Below are 21379 nucleotides of genomic sequence, written 5' to 3'. Positions count from 1 at the left end.
CCAAATAATAGTACCATACGGTGACTACATAATACTATTATACAGCATCTGAATAATAAGACCATACAGGGCCCAAATAATAGTACCATACGGTGACTACATAATACTATTATACAGCATCCAAATAATAAGACGATACAGTGCCCAAATAATAGTACCATACGGTGACTACATAATACTATTATACAGCATCCAAATAATAAGACCATACAGTGCCCAAATAATAGTATCATACGGTGACTACATAATACTATTATACAGCATCCAAATAATAAGACCATACAGTGCCCAAATAATAGTATCATACAGTGACTACATAATACTATTATACAGCATCTATATAATAAGACGATACAGTGCCCAAATAATAGTATCATACGGTGACTACATAATACTATTGTACAGCATCCAAATAATAAGACCATACAGTGCCCAAATAATAGTATCATACGGTGACTACATAATACTATTATACAGCATCCAAATAATAAGACCATACAGTGCCCAAATAATAGTATCATACGGTGACTACATAATACTATTATACAGCATCCAAATAATAAGACCATACAGTGCCCAAATAATAGTATCATACAGTGACTACATAATACTATTATACAGCATCTATATAATAAGACGATACAGTGCCCAAATAATAGTACCATACGGTGACTACATAATACCATTATACAGCATCCAAATAATAAGACCATACAGTGCCCAAATAATAGTACCATACGGTGACTACATAATACCATTATACAGCATCCAAATAATAAGACCATACAGTGCCCAAATAATAGTACCATACGGTGACTACATAATACTATTATACGGCATCCAAATAATAAGACCATACAGTGCCCAAATAATAGTACCATACGGTGACTACATAATACTATTATACAGCATCCAAATAATAAGACCATACAGTGCCCAAATAATAGTATCATACGGTGACTACATAATACTATTATACAGCATCCAAATAATAAGACCATACAGTGCCCAAATAATAGTATCATACAGTGACTACATAATACTATTATACAGCATCTATATAATAAGACGATACAGTGCCCAAATAATAGTACCATACGGTGACTACATAATACCATTATACAGCATCCAAATAATAAGACCATACAGTGCCCAAATAATAGTACCATACGGTGACTACATAATACCATTATACAGCATCCAAATAATAAGACCATACAGTGCCCAAATAATAGTACCATACGGTGACTACATAATACTATTATAAGGCATCCAAATAATAAGACCATACAGTGCCCAAATAATAGTACCATACGGTGACTACATAATACTATTATACAGCATCCAAATAATAAGACCATACAGTGCCCAAATAATAGTATCATACAGTGACTACATAATACTATTATACAGCATCTATATAATAAGACGATACAGTGCCCAAATAATAGTACCATACGGTGACTACATAATACCATTATACAGCATCCAAATAATAAGACCATACAGTGCCCAAATAATAGTACCATACGGTGACTACATAATACCATTATACAGCATCCAAATAATAAGACCATACAGTGCCCAAATAATAGTACCATACGGTGACTACATAATACTATTATAAGGCATCCAAATAATAAGACCATACAGTGCCCAAATAATAGTACCATACGGTGACTACATAATACTATTATACAGCATCCAAATAATAAGACCATACAGTGCCCAAATAATAGTACCATACGGTGACTACATAATACTATTATAAGGCATCCAAATAATAAGACCATACAGTGCCCAAATAATAGTACCATACGGTGACTACATAATACTATTATACAGCATCTATATAATAAGACCATACAGTGCCCAAATAATAGTATCATACAGTGACTACATAATACTATTATACAGCATCCAAATAATAAGACGATACAGGGCCCAAATAATAGTATCATACAGTGACTACATAATACTATTATACAGCATCCAAATAATAAGACCATACAGTGCCCAAATAATAGTACCATACGGTGACTACATAATACTATTATAAGGCATCCAAATAATAAGACCATACAGTGCCCAAATAATAGTACCATACGGTGACTACATAATACTATTATACAGCATCCAAATAATAAGACCATACAGTGCCCAAATAATAGTACCATACGGTGACTACATAATACTATTATAAGGCATCCAAATAATAAGACCATACAGTGCCCAAATAATAGTACCATACGGTGACTACATAATACTATTATACAGCATCTATATAATAAGACCATACAGTGCCCAAATAATAGTATCATACAGTGACTACATAATACTATTATACAGCATCCAAATAATAAGACGATACAGGGCCCAAATAATAGTATCATACAGTGACTACATAATACTATTATACAGCATCCAAATAATAAGACCATACAGTGCCCAAATAATAGTACCATACGGTGACTACATAATACTATTATAAGGCATCCAAATAATAAGACCATACAGTGCCCAAATAATAGTACCATACGGTGACTACATAATACTATTATACAGCATCCAAATAATAAGACCATACAGTGCCCAAATAATAGTACCATACGGTGACTACATAATACTATTATAAGGCATCCAAATAATAAGACCATACAGTGCCCAAATAATAGTACCATACGGTGACTACATAATACTATTATACAGCATCTATATAATAAGACCATACAGTGCCCAAATAATAGTATCATACAGTGACTACATAATACTATTATACAGCATCCAAATAATAAGACGATACAGGGCCCAAATAATAGTATCATACAGTGACTACATAATACTATTATACAGCATCCAAATAATAAGACGATACAGGGCCCAAATAATAGTACCATACGGTGACTACATAATACCATTATACAGCATCCAAATAATAAGACCATACAGTGCCCAAATAATAGTATCATACGGTGACTACATAATACCATTATACAGCATCCAAATAATAAGACGATACAGTGCCCAAATAATAGTATCATACGGTGACTACATAATACCATTATACAGCATCCAAATAATACCGCCATACTGAGCTTAGAACGCTTTTTTATCTCAGTATCCATTTTATCTCAGTATCCATTTTATCTCAGTACCCTCCTAGGACCCCATTTGGTCATATCCTTGTTATCCCAGGTGCTCACATATAATGTAATAAATTTATATCCTATTTGTTTTTTACCGCAATGAGGATAGTGACTTCCTGGGCTCCATCATGAAGCTGCCGACCAAGAACCCTCCACACATTAGGAATCTCTTCAGGTGCTGGAGGGAGAAATAAGAAAAGTTATGACTTTCAACATTTCTCACTTAAGGTTTCATATTAACATACAAATTTCAATGTGAAAAATGCGAGTGAGAAAATTTTATAAAAAAGTCATTTTGATGATATAATCAAAAGTTTTATAGGGGCCGAGTGAAGATCACGTGACCCAATGGCAGTCCGTAAGATACAGCACCAGGTAAGTCACTACACATGTCCACATTACACAACATTACAATGGAGTAGGGATGATAACCATCATTTATTTTTGCTGATTAATTTCATAACATATATGGATTTATAGTGGTCAGAACTCTGCTTTTTAAAAAAAATAATCTAAACAACTCCAAAACCTCTTAAAATAATAAAACAGTCTCTCTGAAGCCACCACTAGGGGGAGCTCAAGAAGTTAAAGTTCTGCAGTAAGTTCCACTGCTCCCCCTAGTGATGGCTACAGGTATAAATTACATAGAGGGTGCAGTCACACGCCACAGATTGTGTTACTGAAATTTCTGCAACTAAAAATCAGCATTATTCATCTGAATGTGGTTGTTTCTGCAGCAAGTGCATAGATTTCTCCAAGTGCCATTCAGATGAATGGATCTTAGTTTCAGTTGCAAAAATGTCTGCAACATTTGCTATGTGTGACTGCAGCCCTAAAGGTGAACATTGGCATTGCGTTTGAAAATTCAGGCATGATTACTTACAACTTACCTGCTCTAAAGGTTTACTTCTAAACTGAAGCACGTTATCTAGGGAGCCCCTAGTGGTAGTGTAGTGTAGTACATCTCAGGAGGATCACATACCTGAAGGTGGCATCTGACGAGGGGCACTCCATTTACTCCAGTAACTCTTTCCGAATTCCTCTCTGCATCGAAGGCGCAAGGAATCTGCATTACGGATTTTCTTTATAGAAATTATATTGTGTTTGTTTATTTCCTCCGCAACCTGTGTAATCGATGGAAAAATTCCCATTAGAACATAGTATTCAACTACATGATGCCCATTCAATGAAGTCTGCCGGAGTGGGAACCAATCTACCGATTATAGAATGAGGTCCTGAGCAAGGGACCCCTCCCCCTACCCCACTATGACAGCCATATGCTCTAATAGGGCATATATCGGCACTGAACATAATCAATGTACGCTGATGATTGGGTCCATTTAGATGAATCCATCATCAGCATACAGGATTTGTAGCATTTCCCTAATATACTTTATAAGACTACATTGTTGTTATTTAAAGGAGTTTTCCAGGACCTTTATATTGATGGCTTATCCTTAGTGCAGGTGATCAATAGCAGATCGGTGGGGGTCCAACTCTTTGCACAACGATCGGGTGAGCGCTGCTCCCTTTTTATCGCTTTCCAAGCACAGCACCATACATATGGTAGTGGCTGTGCCTGGTACTGCAGCTCAGTCCCATTCACTTGAATGGAACTGAGCTGTAAAAAGCTGCAACAACTAAGGATCAGTCATCAATTTTAAAGTCTTGGAAAACGCCTTTAATATAGATGTTGTTTCACTGTAAGCCATATACATATTACACATAAAAAGCTCAAGTGCCTATTTTCACCACTAGGGGGGAGAATCTGTATACAGCTGTATATAGCTCTTATTATACAGGGCACAAATGACTCTTTTGTCACATAATAGGACAGTAGTGTTGTGTTCCAGGAAAATTGCACAATAATGATAAAAAATATCCCAAATTTGGATTGTAAGGAAAGGAGAACAAAAGCCTACGGTCTCATTCAGACTATTAGATGCAGCAAAATTTGTTTCAGCTAAAACAGCGAGTTTTATAATGAGACAAATACAAGGCGCAGGTGACGGTAAAAAGACGGATCCTCCTCTAGATTTTGCACTTGAAGAATTCCAGCTTCAGGTGAGAAGTCCACAGTTTGCAGCAAGTCCTCAGATAAGCGCTTTGCATGGTTGTTTAGTTAGCTCAATGGCGCCCTCTATTGTATAATTTTATTAGTGCACCTGTACGATGACATTCGCTTTTAGATATTGCTGCAGAGGTCATGGCTTATTTTTACAGACATTGTGACATTTTTCCCATGCACCCAATGGATATAGCTCAGCAGGTTTCTGTCCTATGCAGAGGTGCAGAGATGGCCATAGACATCAGATAAATGTGCCGCCGATTATCTAATGTGTATGGGGTGTCCCGTCCCAACCCTGATGACTGATCGTGCATGTTAAAGGTGGAATCGGGGAGGAATAGTCGTCTATAGTTTATGGGCACATTAGGTCTTGTCCACACAATGCAATTATGATGCAATTCTTGAAAAAAATCAGAAGTTAAAGTAAATAAACTGTTGCAAAGTGGGTGGTTTGAAGCCTCCTGTGGGTTTTCTGGGAAACGCAACTGTAAATGGTAATTCATTAACCACATTGACATACTCTGATGTGGGGAAATTATGAATGACTCCTGCACTGACAACCCTGCTCCCAGAACCCCCTGATACTAGTGCTGAAAGACCCTCCCTCCAAACTAACTGAAGAACATGTGATTGCTATGGGGCCCATGGTGGGAGGGGGCCATGTAATGAACCCTTTTCTCCTGCCTTAGATGTAACTATCATAGCCACCACTAGAGGGAGCTCACTGCACACTGGTTCTTACAGCTTCAATACTAACTGTATAAACCCATATGCAGTGAGCTCCCCCTAGTGGTGGCTACAGACATCAGAAGTCTCTTTTTTTAAAATGTTGTAACACTTCCTGCCCTGGGCTCTAGCAGGTCAGCGCCATTTAGATATATTATCATAATAATAATAATCTAGCACATGCAAGAAAATACAGGAAGAAATCTGATTGGTTGATATGAGTCCAAATGTACCCCTGTCTTCTCGGCATACATACTGTACATTGTTGGGTGCACATTTGAGAACAGATTTCTACCTACCGATGTCCAAATTGACTTCTCCAGGGTCTTATACTCCACTTCACAGTAACGCTGGTTTTCTGAAGTTTGGTTCCTCCAATTAATATAAATAATCAAGTTCGAATCCGAGATGTTAATATTCCTGATTACTGGTGTGAGGGGAACCACTGTTGTAGGAAAGACCATTACACACATGAAGTAGTAACTATGTAAAGATAAGCCTCTTATAAACTCTTGTTTCTGTAGAAATTCTAAGAACATCGAAAAAAAACTATGTGTCATGCTCCGCCCCATCCGGCCCTACACTCAGCATAAAACAGTGTATCAGTTTTTCCTAGACTGTTCCTTTAATATGAGCCAGGCTGCTTGCCTGCCAATATGTATGTCCTTAAATGCAAGGACTGGTATGAACTAAAATGTCAACTCTATCGACCTGTCACCTCTCCTGACATGTCTGTTTAGTAAATAATTTTATTCCCAATGAAATAAAAATTCTGGAACATCTTTTTTTTTAGAACTCTACACTGTGTTGTTCCTCTGTTATAACTCCTAGACATTTATGAATAAATTGACAGCTGGGTGTTACCAGTTGGGGATGTGTCCCTACACAGACTGACAATGTCCAATCAGTGCTGAAAGAGTGAGACTGTGTAGGGACACAGCTCTTTAACAAGAGGAATGGTAACACCCAGTTGTCAATTTATTCAGAAACTTCCAGGAGGAATGACAGAGGAACGTCACAATGCAAAGTTCTAATAAAAGATCCTCCAGTATTGTAGAGGGAACAGGTACAAGGTTTCCCTGCTTTAGACAATCCCTACTTGTTAGAAGGGTTCCTTGACAATAAACTGATCACAAAGTGTCCCACTGCTGGGACCACCAGCGATCAGCTGTAATCTGTGGGGAAACCTGGCAGTAAGTGTTCAAAATCCCTGCAGCACCACCACAGGAGAAATGAAGTATTACACAGTGTCCATTCATATCAATGTGTTGTCTGTGTAATACAGGACAGGACAGGTCCTCCAGAGAGAGAGAGACGCTCTATGTAACCGCTCTCCACTCTGCTCAAGAAATGAGGATCCTGAACAGAGGACCCCCCTATATTATCTCAGAATTCCCTAATAGGGTGTATGGAATTGGGTTTTGTAACTTGGAATACCCCTTTAAATAGGCGGGGCTGTGACAACGTCCAAGTCTTCCCTAACCACCTATATGGGATATCTCGGTGCTTGCTTTCCCCCATGTTCTTTCTCTAATAGTAGGTTAATGCCCCACACCCTTGTTTATAGGGGTAGGGAAAGTGATAACTATTTTAGACTTCATTTTCAGCAGATGTCACTTTTTTTTAGACATGAAAGACTATATGGTTTCCTCTAGTAGGTGGAATTGATCTGATGTAGCTGCTGGTGATAAAACGTATTCCAAAAATCACTGTTACCTATATCAGCCAACCGGAATCGTACAAACTCTGATTCACTTTGATCCAACGGGTTTACAGCAAAAATCTGAATCTGAAGTGTAACATTCTGAGTTATATTCACCGGGAAACTCACAACGGCCGAAGTCGTGCTCACAATGGTGTCTTCTCCTGTCTGTAGACTGCAGAATGTACAGGGTTAATCAGGGGCGTACACCAAAATCATAGGGCCCCACCCCCACTGAGAGCTCCGACATAATTATAAAACTGTTACTAATTTAATTTTTTTAACGTTATTTTCTAACAGATCTTTATAGAGGGATCTCTGTTAATAATAATGATGCACCTTGTGAGTGGCGGGCCGGTCTCCCTCTCCTGTGCAGCGGGTAACTGAATCTCTCAATAACTTCGCTCCTTGTGTTCCCACCATCTACTAAACCTACCTAAACCTGATGTCTCCATCTCAGTGTGTGGCACTACCATAACTCCTGGGCAGCACGCCTGCTGTCTTGGGGTTATGTTCGATCTTTCCTTTACTTCTTATATTCAATCATTTTCACGCTCCTGTCACCTGGACCTCAAAAACATCTCCATAATCCACCCTTTTCTTACTGTGGAAAAAGCCAAAATTCTTATTGTCTCTCTGATTCACTCTGGACTTGACTCCTGTAACTCGTTACTAATCGTCTTCCACTCACTAAGCTCTCCCCTCTCCAATCTATCCTTAATGCATCAGCCAGGCTCATCTATCTGACCAACCGTTACACCAATGTCTCTACCCTGTGCCAGTCACTGCCCTAGACCGCTACACCAATGCCTCTAGCCTATGCCAGTCACTACACTAGACCACTACACAAATGCCTCTGCCCTGTGCCAGTCACTACACTAGACCACTACACTAATGTCTCTACTCTGTGCCAGTCACTGCACTGCTACACCAATGTCTCTACCCTGTGCCAGTCACTACACTGGACCTCTACACCAATGTCTCTACCCTGTGCCAGTCACTACACTGGACCTCTACACCAATGTCTCTACCCTGTGCCAGTCACTACACTGGACCTCTACACCAATGTCTCTACCCTGTGCCAGTCACTACACTGGACCTCTACACCAATGCCTCTACCGTTTGCCAGACACTACACTAGACCACTACACCAATGTCTCAACCCTGTGCCAGTCACTACACTGGACCTCTACACCAATGCCTCTACCGTTTGCCAGACACTACACTAGACCAGTACACTAATGTCTCTACTCTGTGCCAGTTACTGCACTGGACCGCTACACCAATGCCTCTACCCTGTGCCAGTACCTACACAGGATCCCTACACCAATGCCTCTACCCTGTGCCAGTCACTGCACTGGATCCCTACACCAATGCCTCTACCCTGTGCCAGTCACTGCACTGGTTACCCATTCACTTTAGAATGCAATATAAACGTATTACATTTACACACAAAGCTCTCCCCAGTGCTGCACCTCCTTACATCTCCTCCCTCATCTCTGTCTACCACCCTACTCTGGCTCTACGCCCTGCCAAGAATCTAATTAAACCCTGGCTCCTCTAAATATACATAAAAAAATGAAGGACCGATTTAGATTTTAAAAAAACGTATTTGCATAAATACGAAAATGGTCATAACTTGGCCAAAAATGCTCGTTTTTTAAAAATAAAAACGTTACTGTAATCTACATTGCAGCGCCTATCTGCTGCAATAGCAGATAGGGGTTGCAAAATCTGGTGACAGAGCCTCTTTAAGGTGTTTTTGTTCTCAGTAAAGGGGGTGTACGGGGTTATACATGACAACTTATAGGGGTGAGGTAATGCTGCAGAGAACATATGAAGTTCTTCCTGTTCTGTTCATTTTCTGGTATGTGTGGACATGGTTACAAACCGGCAGTGGAAAATATAGGAAATAAATGACTGTTGTAGATTATAATCTGTGACCACAGCCTGATACTAACTATTAACACTGTAACAATACGGAGAGATGTCAACCATAGAAAACGAAAATTCTGTTCTATGATCATGGAATATAAAAAGACCACCCAAGAGCTAGAAAGTGTCCTGGAAATACAAGTCCTAGTTTAACCAAACCCTGGCTGTCTATCTGACGAAGCCGGTCTCAGGCGAAACGCACGTCGAGGCGTTCTGTTTTCTGTGCCACATCTATTTTGACGTGTCCATCTCCTCCCACCATGTCTGTAGCTATGGTTCATCGCTTTTTGGTGTTATACTCTTACGTTTATTGATACTATTATATCTAGGTTTACATGTATATGTATTCACCAATTATGCTTGCATACCTATAGCTTTACTTTTTGGGCTTTGTATACCCGTGCTGTCTTTCACAGCTACATATGTTCTTACATTGCATGGTGTTTTTGGATATGGTGCAATCGTCTTTAGATGGGTTGTTCTGTTTACCCTCGGGTATAATTACATCTATACCTCTCTGATGCTGCTCTTGGAATCTGACTTATTTTATTATATATATTTTTTTTGATATTACGTATTGTTGCTTATTATGTACTAATAAAGATTTATATTTTTGATGATACGTGTCAGTTATATATTCATATATCTATATTTGGGTGCTACGTCCCCTATGTTTTTTGGTTGTTATCTATCTATCTGTCCGTCCATCCATCCATCCATCCATCCATCCATCCATCTATCTATCTATCTATCTATCTATCTATCTATCTATCTATCTATCTATCTATCTATCTATCTATCTATCTATCTATCTATCTCATATCTATCTATCTATCTATCTATCTATCTATCTATCTATCTATCTATCTATCTATCTATCTATCTATCTATCTATCCATCTATCTATTTCATATCTATCTATCTATCTATCTATCTATCTATCTATCTATCTATCTATCTATCTATCTATCTATCTATCTATCTATCTATCTATCTATCTATCTATCTATCTATCTCATATCTATCTATCTCATATCTATCTATCTATCTATCTATCTATCTATCTATCCATCTATCTATTTCATATCTATCTATCTATCTATCTATCTATCTATCTATCTATCTATCTATCTATCTATCTATCTATCTATCTATCTATCTATCTATCTATCTATCTCATATCTATCTATCTCCTATCTATCTATCTATCTATCTATCTATCTATCTATCTATCTATCTATCTATCTATCTATCTATCTATCTATCTATCTATCTATCTATCTATCTATCTATCTATCTATCTCATATCTATCTATCTCATATCTATCTATCTATCTATCTATCTATCTATCTATCTATCTATCTATCTATCTATCTATCTATCTATCTATCTATCTATCTATCTATCTATCTATCTATCTATCTATCTATCTATCTATCTTTCTTAAATCAACAGTTGGAACGATTTCTGATCTTAAAAGTTTTAACACAAGCTCAGGTAGTTTTCAATATTCTTCATTCCAGATTTGTCAGAATGACCTGTTAAAATCTCAGCTTTGTGCATTGTGCCACCACAGTAAAGGGCCTTTTACACCTGCCGGTATTCGGCCGATGCAGCGAGCGCCGATCAATGAGACATGGTTGATCGGCGCTGGCTTGCTCCTGTCACACGGAGCTATGGATGGGGACGAGCAGTCGTTACGCCAATCGCTCGTCCCCATACATCATGTCGGCAGCGCGTCTCTCTGTTTACACACCAAGATCTGCTGCCGACAACCATAATATTTAACTTTATTAAAACGATACGACCAGCAGATGATCGAGCGTTTGTTCGTTCATCTGCTGATCGTTCCCCTTTTTACACAGGGCAATTATCGGCCACAAGCGTTATATGAACGCTCGTCTGCCCGATAATCACCCAGTGTAAAACCCCCTAAAGATTGCCATGCAAATAGGTAGAAATCTCACCAACAATAGCCTTATGTAATACCTCTTTCTGCTCTGTTTGGATATTTTAACCCACATCCCATTCAGACCAGCACATCCATGTGCAATCAAAGAACTAGAATCCATAATAGAATCAATCAATAGCAAGTAACATGCTAAAATCATCAATGAATGCAGATTTCGATTCCCTGTTCCTGACCGAAGTGGCATGAGTGGCCGTGTTGCTGTGTGCATGAGGACGTAGGGTGCAGCAGCTAATAAAAATGCGACACTTTCCTTATAAGTATATTTATAGAACATACTGAGGTCACATCGTATCCTGTTTCTTTATACATTCATTATCGCGGTCCTGTAATAGATCACTTTATTTGCTGTAAATGTCATTATGTGTTCTGATGAAGGGTGATAACTTTTAGCAGTTATTGCTGAAGACTTCCTTTTAACTTCTCCAGAGATGTAATCATATATGAAGATGACAAATAAAACCGAGATGACCGAGATGAATGTATATGATAGTATAGTATGGAGAATATACCACTAATGACTATAACATGACAGTAAATGTTGCCATCATTAGGTCTCTTCCCTGCTACCCACTGAACAGTAAATGTCAAAATATCAGGGATAGAAAAATTGGGGCAGTATTCACATAGGAGGTGAATGGTGTAATTTCCATGAGAAGTATACGGCACTATTTGTATGAGCACTATATAGGACCATATGGGCACAGTGTGGCACTAATTATCTGGACACTTTTCAGAATTATGTAAGAATTAAATGTAAAAAATTTTTGGGCACTCTATATATGTACATACATACATATATAGATATTTACAAATATATATTTATATATATATATATATACAGATATATATATCTGTATATATATATATATATAAATATATATTTGTAAATATCTATATATGTATGTATGTACATATATAGAGTGCCCAAAAATTTTTTACATTTAATTCTTACATAATTCTGAAAAGTGTCCAGATAATTAGTGCCACACTGTGCCCATATGGTCCTATATAGTGCTCATACAAATAGTGCCGTATACTTCTCATGGAAATTACACCATTCACCTCCTATGTGAATACTGCCCCAATTTTTCTATCCCTGATATTTTGACATTTACTGTTCAGTGGGTAGCAGGGAAGAGACCTAATGATGGCAACATTTACTGTCATGTTATAGTCATTAGTGGTATATTCTCCATACTATACTATCATATACATTCATCTCGGTCATCTCGGTTTTATTTTTATTTAAATTGCGCATCAGTGTGATTGGTGCAACTTGCTAAATACATTTTCTAAAAATTTGTTTTTACTTTTTGAGATACAGCTGCTTTGTATCCTGTATACAGAGCAGCTGTATCGTTCGCTAAGACCTGAATCCATCAGGTCTGCAAGACTGACGGGTTCAGTGACACCTGTAATCAATCACATCTAAGTTCTGAACTTAGATGTGATCGTTAACAGTTCAATCCTGCGTGTCAGAGACATGCAGGACCCGCTGACACTGAATCCGTCAGTCCTGTGGATCTGACTGATACAGGTTTCAGTGGAAGATACAGCTGCTATGCACACAGGATACATGGCAGCTGTATCTCAAAAAGTTAAAATAATAAAATGTATTTAGTAAGTTTCACCAATAAAAACTAATGTACAATTTTATTTTAAAAAAACAATGTCAAAAGTGTACATAGCCCTTAACCTGGAATAGTAATAGGAAAACTATGTATTCTGGTTAGAGTTACCTTTTAAAAACTATAAAGACCAAGGGCCTCCTACAGCCACTCATCAAACTAATCTATGAATAAGACATTGTCAAAACCATTATTTTAGGATCGTTCACACAACAATTTAAAAATCGTAATCTTTCGACCTCCCCTTCTACGTCTGAGCAACTGAAAATGTAAGGTAAGAATCTGCCATTATAATATCTTATTAAGACTATTACAGAAACTTACTTCTTTAAATGCAATTTATAGTGAGTGGCTAAACCCGTAATCTGTCCTGTATCCCACTCACATTTCATCTTTGTAGAAAATTCTTCCAAATGACACTTTATCTTTGTTGGTCGGTCAGGGGGATCTAGTTTGGTGAAACAAAATGTTAATAATCTATTATTAAAAAGAAAAAAAAACAATATACATTATCATTAAAATGACATTCCGGGCTAAAGCGGTGCCCACCACAAATTCACACCCGTTGGTGTCCACTGGCAGGACCACTTCTGCAGCCTGACTCAATGCTTAGGGCGTGGACAGTGGTTCTCATTACTCAACTTGGTATCTGTATGTAAGTAATCTGTAAGGTACGACTCACCGATGTCAACCACTGCTCAGGACTTGTATATACAACCAAGCTACAGGAGTGGCCTGCCAATAGACATCTGTGAACCAATATGAGGGGACAGGGCCGCCATCAGGGGGGTATTAGGGGTACTACTGTAGGGGGCCCGGCCAAATTTAATTGAAAGGGGGGCCCGACAACTGCCGCGACTTGACTTTGGTAGAAAAAAACAGGCCCCTGCAATGGGGCCTGTTCTTTTCACCAAAACAATGTCGTGAGCTGCGGGCCCCCTCTCGTCAAACACCGCCGTGAGCAGTGGGCCCCCCTCTCGTCAAACACCGCCGTGAAACACCGCCCAAATCTCACCCACACGCTGCAAAAAAAATTGAACTGCAGTGTAGCTTTTTAAGCCGCAGCATGTCAATTTATTCTGTGGAATCGCCGCTCCTCTGTTGCGGAAATGCTGCGGTTCTGCCACAAAAATCACAAATGAGAAAAAAAAAGGCACTTTTTTAAATTTATAAAAAAGTTTAGACATACCCCGGCCATAGTTTAGGTGACGCGATCCTCTATTCTTAGCGCAGCCCGGCCTCCTGTCATGACGTTTCATCCCATGTGACTGCTGCAGCGGTCACATGGTCTACAGCGTCATCCCAGGAGGCGGGGCTACGTTCAGAAGAGAGAGATGCGTCACCTAAACTACGGCCGGGGTATGTCTAAACTTTTTTATAAATTTAAAAAAGTGCCTTTTTTTTTTTTTCATTTGTGATTTTTGCGGCAGAAACGCAGCATTTCCGCAACAGAGGAGTGGCGATTCCACAGAATAAATGACATGCTGCGGTGCGCGGTTCCAGGTGGTCGCGGGTGCGCGGGCGGTCGCAGGTGCGTGCGGTCGCGGGTGCGCGTTCGCGAGTGCGCAAGCGCGGGAGTTTGCGGGTGCGCGCGATCGGTCGCGCGGGTGGCCGGTGTTTGACGGCCCCCATGATGACCCCCATGCTACCCAGGGCCGCCATCAGGGGGGGTATTAGGGGTACTGATGTGAGAGGCCCGGCCAAACCTAATTGAAAGGGGGGCCCGCAGCTCACGACATTCTTTTGGTGAAAAAAACGGGCCCCATTGCAGAGGCCTTTTTTTTTTTTCTACCAAAGGCAAGTAGCGGCAGTTGCCGGGCCCCCCTTTCAATTAGGTTTGGCCGGGCCTCTCACATCAGTACCCCTAACACCCCCCCTGATGGCGGCCCTGGGTAGCATGATATAGTGCTGGACGGTGTACCGTTAACAGGCGGTGCCACGGTAGGGGGGCCCAGAAAATTTAGCTGTATGGGGCCCTGAAATTCCTGATGGCGGCCCTGTGAGGGGACCCTCCTCCTCCTCCTCCTGCATTTACCCTTTAATCTTCTAATAATCCTGCTTCTGGCTGTAAGGCAACTGGCTGCAGCAGGAGCCCTCCCCCACTATTCTATCCGCAAAACAAACTAGGAATCTTCAGCCCCGCCCCTGTGTAAGTCCTGTCCCTCAGCCATCTGTCACCTTTTTACATGTATCATTCATTTCTAGGTTTACTATTCCTTAAAGGGTAACTAAATGTTTGACAAACTTCTGACATGTCATAGTGACATGTCAGAAGTTTTGATTGGTGGAGGTCCGAGCACTGAGATCGCCACCAACCGCTTTTTCCAGAAATCAATGTATCGGTGTATGGGCTCAATAGAAAGTCTATGAGCCCGTACTTCGATACATCGGCTTTCCGGAAAAAGCCGAACAGACACTATATTACCAGTGCTGCACATAATCTAGATTATATGTAGGTAAAAGAAAAGGTTGTAAAAAAAGCTTGTAAGGGAACAGGACTACCAGGAATTCCAAAATAAAATGTCACTATGTGCACTACAGCAACTTTTTTTTGGCATTAGCGCAACCACAAATTCTCTGTTTGCACAGAGTGCCCCCACAGTTGTTGACCGCAACCAAGGTACCGATCATGTCCCCCCAAATGCCCCCACAGACATTGGACTGGCAGAGTACTCCCAAAGCTAGAGAACCACATAATGACAAGTATCACACAGAACACTTACATCCCACCTGTAACTGCATCATGTTGATGACATATATGTTTCCATGACACTCTATGTAACAAACAACATGGTAACCCACTCTGATGTCAACGATCTGAATCATGGAGGTTGTCTGGTTCTGCCAGTATGGATTTTTTATATGTTGATTTATTTCAAATAAAAATGTTATACTTCCAGTGCAGGTTTTTTGTTTATTGATGCAGATTATTGTAAGGTTAGTTCCTACTGACACGAGTGAAGCCGGGCTAAATATTAGTTCTCCGTTTGTTGATGCCAAACCTGGGGAAGAGAGTGAGACAAGGACGGCGTTTACTAGAGAGTAGGTAAGAAATATGTAATCCACCATCTTTAAAGAGAGGACCTGTCAGCACTAATGTGTTGTGTAGTATAGAGGATCTGTCAGCTCTCCTGTGTGGTGTAGTATAAAGGAGCTGTCAGCTCTCCTGTGTGGTGTAGTATAGAGGATCTGTCAGATTTCCTGTGTGGTGTAGTATAGAGGATCTATCAGTTCTCCTGTGTGGTGTAGTATAGAGGATCTGTCAGCTCTCCTGTGTGGTGTAGTATAGAGGATCTGTCAGTTCTCCTGTGTGGTGTAGTATAGAGGATCTGTCAGCTCTCCTGTGTGGTGCAGTATAAAGGATCTGTCAGCTCTCCTGTGTGGTGTAGTATAGAGGATATGTCAGCTCTCCTGTGTAGTGTAGTATAGAGGATCTGTCAGCTCTCCTGTGTGGTGTAGTATAGAGGATCTGTCAGCTCTCCTGTGTGATGTAGTATAGAGGATCTGTCAGCTCTCCTGTGTGGTGTAGTATAGAGGAGCTGTCAGCTCTCTTGTGTGGTGTAGTATGAAGGATCTGTCAGCTCTCCTGTGTGGTGTAGTATAGAGGATCTGTCAGCTCTCCTGTGTGGTGTAGTATAGAGGATCTGTCAGCACTCCTGTGTGGTGTAGTATAGAGGACATGTCAGCTCTCCGGTGTGGTGTAGTATAAAGGAGCTGTCAGTTCTCCTGTGTGATGTAGTATAGAGGAGCTGTCAGCTCTCCTGTGTGGTGTAGTATAGAGGAGCTGTCAGTTCTCCTGTGTAGTGTAGTATAGAGGATCTGTCAGTTCTCCTGTGTGGTGTGGTATAGAGGAGCTGTCAGCTCTCCTGTGTGGTGTAGTATAGAGGAGCGGTCAGCTCTCCTGTGTGGTGTAGTATAGAGAAGCTGTCAGTAATCCTGTGTGGTGTAGTATAGAGGATCTGTCAGCTCTCCTTTGTGGTGTAGTATAGAGGATCTGTGAGCTCTCCTGTGTGGTGTAGTATAGAGGATCTGTCAGCTCTCCTGTGTGGTGTAGTATAGAGGAGCTGTGAGCTCTCCTGTGTGGTGTAGTATAGAGGATCTGTCAGTACTCCCGTGCGGTTTAGTAAGGAGGATCTGTCAGCTCTCCTGTGTGGTGTAGTATAGAGGATCTGTCAGCTCACCTGTGGTGTAGTATAGAGGATCTGTCAGCTCTCCTGTGTGGTATATATAGAGGATCTTTCAGTTCTCCTGTGTGGTGTAGTATAGGGGATCTGTCAGCTCTCCTGTGTGGTGTAGTATAGAGGAGCTGTCAGCTCTCCTGTGTGTTGTAGTATAGAGGAGCTGTCAGCTCTCCTGTGTGGTGTAGTATAGAGGAGCTGTCAGCTCTCCTGTGTGGTGTAGTATAGAGAATCTGTCAGCTCTCCTGTGTGGTGTAGTATAGAGGAGCTGTCAGCTCTCCTGTGTGGTGTAGTATAGAGGAGCTGTCAGCTCTCCTGTGTGGTGTAGTATAGAGGATCTGTCAGTACTCCCGTGCGGTGTAGTATAGAGGAGCTGTCAGCTCTTCTGTGTGGTGTAGTATAGAGGAGCTGTCAGTTCTCCTGTGTGGTGTAGTATAAAGGATCTGTCAGATTTCCTGTGTGGTGTAGTATAGAGGATCTATCAGTTCTCCTGTGTGGTGTAGTATAGAGGATCTGTCAGCTCTCCTGTGTGGTGTAGTATAGAGGATCTGTCAGTTCTCCTGTGTGGTGTAGTATAGAGGATCTGTCAGCTCTCCTGTGTGGTGTAGTATAAAGTATCTGTCAGCTCTCCTGTGTGGTGTAGTATAGAGGATCTGTCAGCTCTCCTGTGTGGTGTAGTATAGAGGATCTGTCAGCTCTCCTGTGTGGTGTAGTATAGAGGATCTGTCAGCTCTCCTGTGTGATATAGTATAGAGGATCTGTCAGCTCTCCTGTGTGGTGTAGTATAGAGGAGCTGTCAGCTCTCTTGTGTGGTGTAGTATAAAGGATCTGTCAGCTCTCCTGTGTGGTGTAGTATAGAGGATCTGTCAGCTCTCCTGTGTGGTGTAGTATAGAGGATCTGTCAGCACTCCTGTGTGGTGTAGTATAGAGGACATGTCAGCTCTCCGGTGTGGTGTAGTATAAAGGAGCTGTCAGTTCTCCTGTGTGATGTAGTATAGAGGAGCTGTCAGCTCTCCTGTGTGGTGTAGTATAGAGGAGCTGTCAGTTCTCCTGTGTAGTGTATTATAGAGGATCTGTCAGTTCTCCTGTGTGGCGTGGTATAGAGGAGCTGTCAGCTCTCCTGTGTGGTTTAGTATAGAGAAGCTGTCAGTAATCCTGTGTGGTGTAGTATAGAGGATCTGTCAGCTCTCCTTTGTGGTGTAGTATAGAGGATCTGTCAGTTCTCCTGTGCGGTGTAGTAAGGAGGATCTGTCAGCTCTCCTGTGTGGTGTGGTATAGAGGAGCTGTCAGCTCTCCTGTGTGGTGTAGTATAGAGGAGCGGTCAGCTCTCCTGTGTGGTGTAGTATAGAGAAGCTGTCAGTAATCCTGTGTGGTGTAGTATAGAGGATCTGTCAGCTCTCCTTTGTGGTGTAGTATAGAGGATCTGTGAGCTCTCTTGTGTGGTGAAGTATAGAGGATCTGTCAGCTCTCCTGTGTGGTGTAGTATAGAGGAGCTGTCAGCTCTCCTGTGTGGTGTAGTATAGAGGAGCTGTCAGCTCTCCTGTGTGGTGTAGTATAGAGGAGCTGTCAGCTCTCCTGTGTGGTGTAGTATAGAGGATCTGTCAGTACTCCCGTGCGGTGTAGTAAGGAGGATCTGTCAGCTCTCCTGTGTGGTGTAGTATAGAGGATCTGTCAGCTCACCTGTGGTGTAGTATAGAGGATCTGTCAGCTCTCCTGTGTGGTATATATAGAGGATCTTTCAGTTCTCCTGTGTGGTGTAGTATAGGGGATCTGTCAGCTCTCCTGTGTGGTGTAGTATAGAGGAGCTGTCAGCTCTCCTGTGTGTTGTAGTATAGAGGAGCTGTCAGCTCTCCTATGTGGTGTAGTATAGAGGAGCTGTCAGCTCTCCTGTGTGGTGTAGTATAGAGAATCTGTCAGCTCTCCTGTGTGGTGTAGTATAGAGGAACTGTCAGCTCTCCTGTGTGCTGTAGTATAGAGGAGCTGTCAGCTCTCCTGTGTGGTGTAGTATAGAGGATCTGTCAGTACTCCCGTGCGGTGTAGTAAGGAGGATCTGTCAGCTCTCCTGTGTGGTGTAGTATAGAGGATCTGTCAGCTCTCCTGTGTGGTGTGGTATAGAGGAGCTGTCAGCTCTCCTGTGTGGTGTAGTATAGAGAAGCTGTCAGTAATCCTGTGTGGTGTAGTATAGAGGATCTGTCAGCTCTCCTTTGTGGTGTAGTATAGAGGATCTGTGAGCTCTCTTGTGTGGTGTAGTATAGAGGATCTGTCAGCTCTCCTGTGTGGTGTAGTATAGAGGAGCTGTCAGCTCTCCTGTGTGGTGTAGTATAGAGGAGCTGTCAGCTCTCCTGTGTGGTGTAGTATAGAGGAGCTGTCAGCTCTCCTGTGTGGTGTAGTATAGAGGATCTGTCAGTACTCCCGTGCGGTGTAGTAAGGAGGATCTGTCAGCTCTCCTGTGTGGTGTAGTATAGAGGATCTGTCAGCTCACCTGTGGTGTAGTATAGAGGATCTGTCAGCTCTCCTGTGTGGTATATATAGAGGATCTTTCAGTTCTCCTGTGTGGTGTAGTATAGGGGATCTGTCAGCTCTCCTGTGTGGTGTAGTATAGAGGAGCTGTCAGCTCTCCTGTGTGTTGTAGTATAGAGGAGCTGTCAGCTCTCCTATGTGGTGTAGTATAGAGGAGCTGTCAGCTCTCCTGTGTGGTGTAGTATAGAGAATCTGTCAGCTCTCCTGTGTGGTGTAGTATAGAGGAACTGTCAGCTCTCCTGTGTGGTGTAGTATAGAGGAGCTGTCAGCTCTCCTGTGTGGTGTAGTATAGAGGATCTGTCAGTACTCCCGTGCGGTGTAGTAAGGAGGATCTGTCAGCTCTCCTGTGTGGTGTAGTATAGAGGATCTGTCAGCTCACCTGTGGTGTAGTATAGAGGATCTGTCAGCTCTCCTGTGTGGTATATATAGAGGATCTTTCAGTTCTCCTGTGTGGTGTAGTATAGGGGATCTGTCAGCTCTCCTGTGTGGTGTAGTATAGAGGAGCTGTCAGCTCTCCTGTGTGGCGTAGTATAGAGGAGCTGTCAGCTCTCCTGTGTGGCATAGTATAGAGGAGCTGTCAGCTCTCCTGTGTGGTGTAGTATAGAGGAGCTGTCAGCTCTCCTGTGTGGTGTAGTATAGAGGAGCTGTCAGTTCTCCTGTGTGGTGTAGTATAGAGGATCTGTCAGCTCTCCTGTGTGGTGTAGTATAGAGGAGCTGTCAGCTCTCCTGTGTGGTGTAGTATAGAGGAGCTGTCAGCTCTCCTGTGTGGTGTAGTATAGAGGAGCTGTCAGCTCTCCTGTGTGGTGTAGTATAGAGGATCTGTCAGCTCTCCTGTGTTGGGTAGTATAGAGGAGCTGTCAGCTCTCCTGTGTGGGGTAGTATAGAGGAGCTGGCAGTTCTCCTGTGTGGTGTAGTATAGAGAAGCTGTGAGCTCTCCTGTGTGGTGTAGTATAGAGGAGCTGTCAGTTCTCCTGTGTGGTGTAGTATAGAGGAGCAGTCAGCTCTCCTGTGTGGTGTAGTATAGATGAACTGTCAGCTCTCCTTTGTGGTGTAGTATAGAGGAGCTGTCAGCTCTCCTGTGTGGTGTAGTATAGAGGATATGTGAGCTCTCCTGTGTGGTGTAGTATAGAGGAGCTGTCAGCTCTCCTGTGTGGCATAGTATAGAGGAGCTGTCAGCTCTCCTGTGTGGCGTAGTATAGAGGAGCTGTCAGCTCTCCTGTGTGGTGTAGTATAGAGGAGCTGTCAGCTCTCCTGTGTGGTGTAGTATAGAGGAGCTGTCAGTTCTCCTGTGTGGTGTAGTATAGAGGATCTGTCAGCTCTCCTGTGTGGTGTAGTATAGAGGAGCTGTCAGCTCTCCTGTGTGGTGTAGTATAGAGGAGCTGTCAGCTCTCCTGTGTGGTGTAGTATAGAGGAGATGTCAGCTCTCCTGTGTGGCGTAGTATAGAGGAGCTGTCAGCTCTCCTGTGTGGCGTAGTATAGAGGAGCTGTCAGCTCTCCTGTGTG

The 21379-nt window shown here is 41.8% G+C and overlaps 1 protein-coding gene across 1 annotated transcript in view; it reads right to left on the bottom strand.

The window, feature by feature from the left end:
- The window catches only part of IL23R (interleukin 23 receptor), a 42996-nt gene that overhangs the window by 20099 nt on the left and 1518 nt on the right, over nucleotides 1-21379 (bottom strand). Inside the window, exons 2-7 of the mRNA XM_075832096.1 lie at nucleotides 15902-16180; nucleotides 13503-13626; nucleotides 7657-7817; nucleotides 6240-6385; nucleotides 4129-4270; nucleotides 3242-3324 (exon numbers count right to left, since the gene is read on the bottom strand). Of these exons, the coding sequence (XP_075688211.1) occupies nucleotides 3242-3324; nucleotides 4129-4270; nucleotides 6240-6385; nucleotides 7657-7817; nucleotides 13503-13626; nucleotides 15902-16180 (935 nt within the window). The remainder of the gene's footprint in view (nucleotides 1-3241; nucleotides 3325-4128; nucleotides 4271-6239; nucleotides 6386-7656; nucleotides 7818-13502; nucleotides 13627-15901; nucleotides 16181-21379) is intronic.

Source organism: Rhinoderma darwinii, chromosome 7 (assembly GCF_050947455.1).
Source record: "Rhinoderma darwinii isolate aRhiDar2 chromosome 7, aRhiDar2.hap1, whole genome shotgun sequence".
In the NCBI taxonomy this organism is placed as follows: Eukaryota; Metazoa; Chordata; class Amphibia; order Anura; family Rhinodermatidae; genus Rhinoderma; species Rhinoderma darwinii.
The sequence above is the reverse complement of the archived record's forward strand: the minus strand, read 5'-3'. Positions and strand labels throughout refer to the sequence as shown.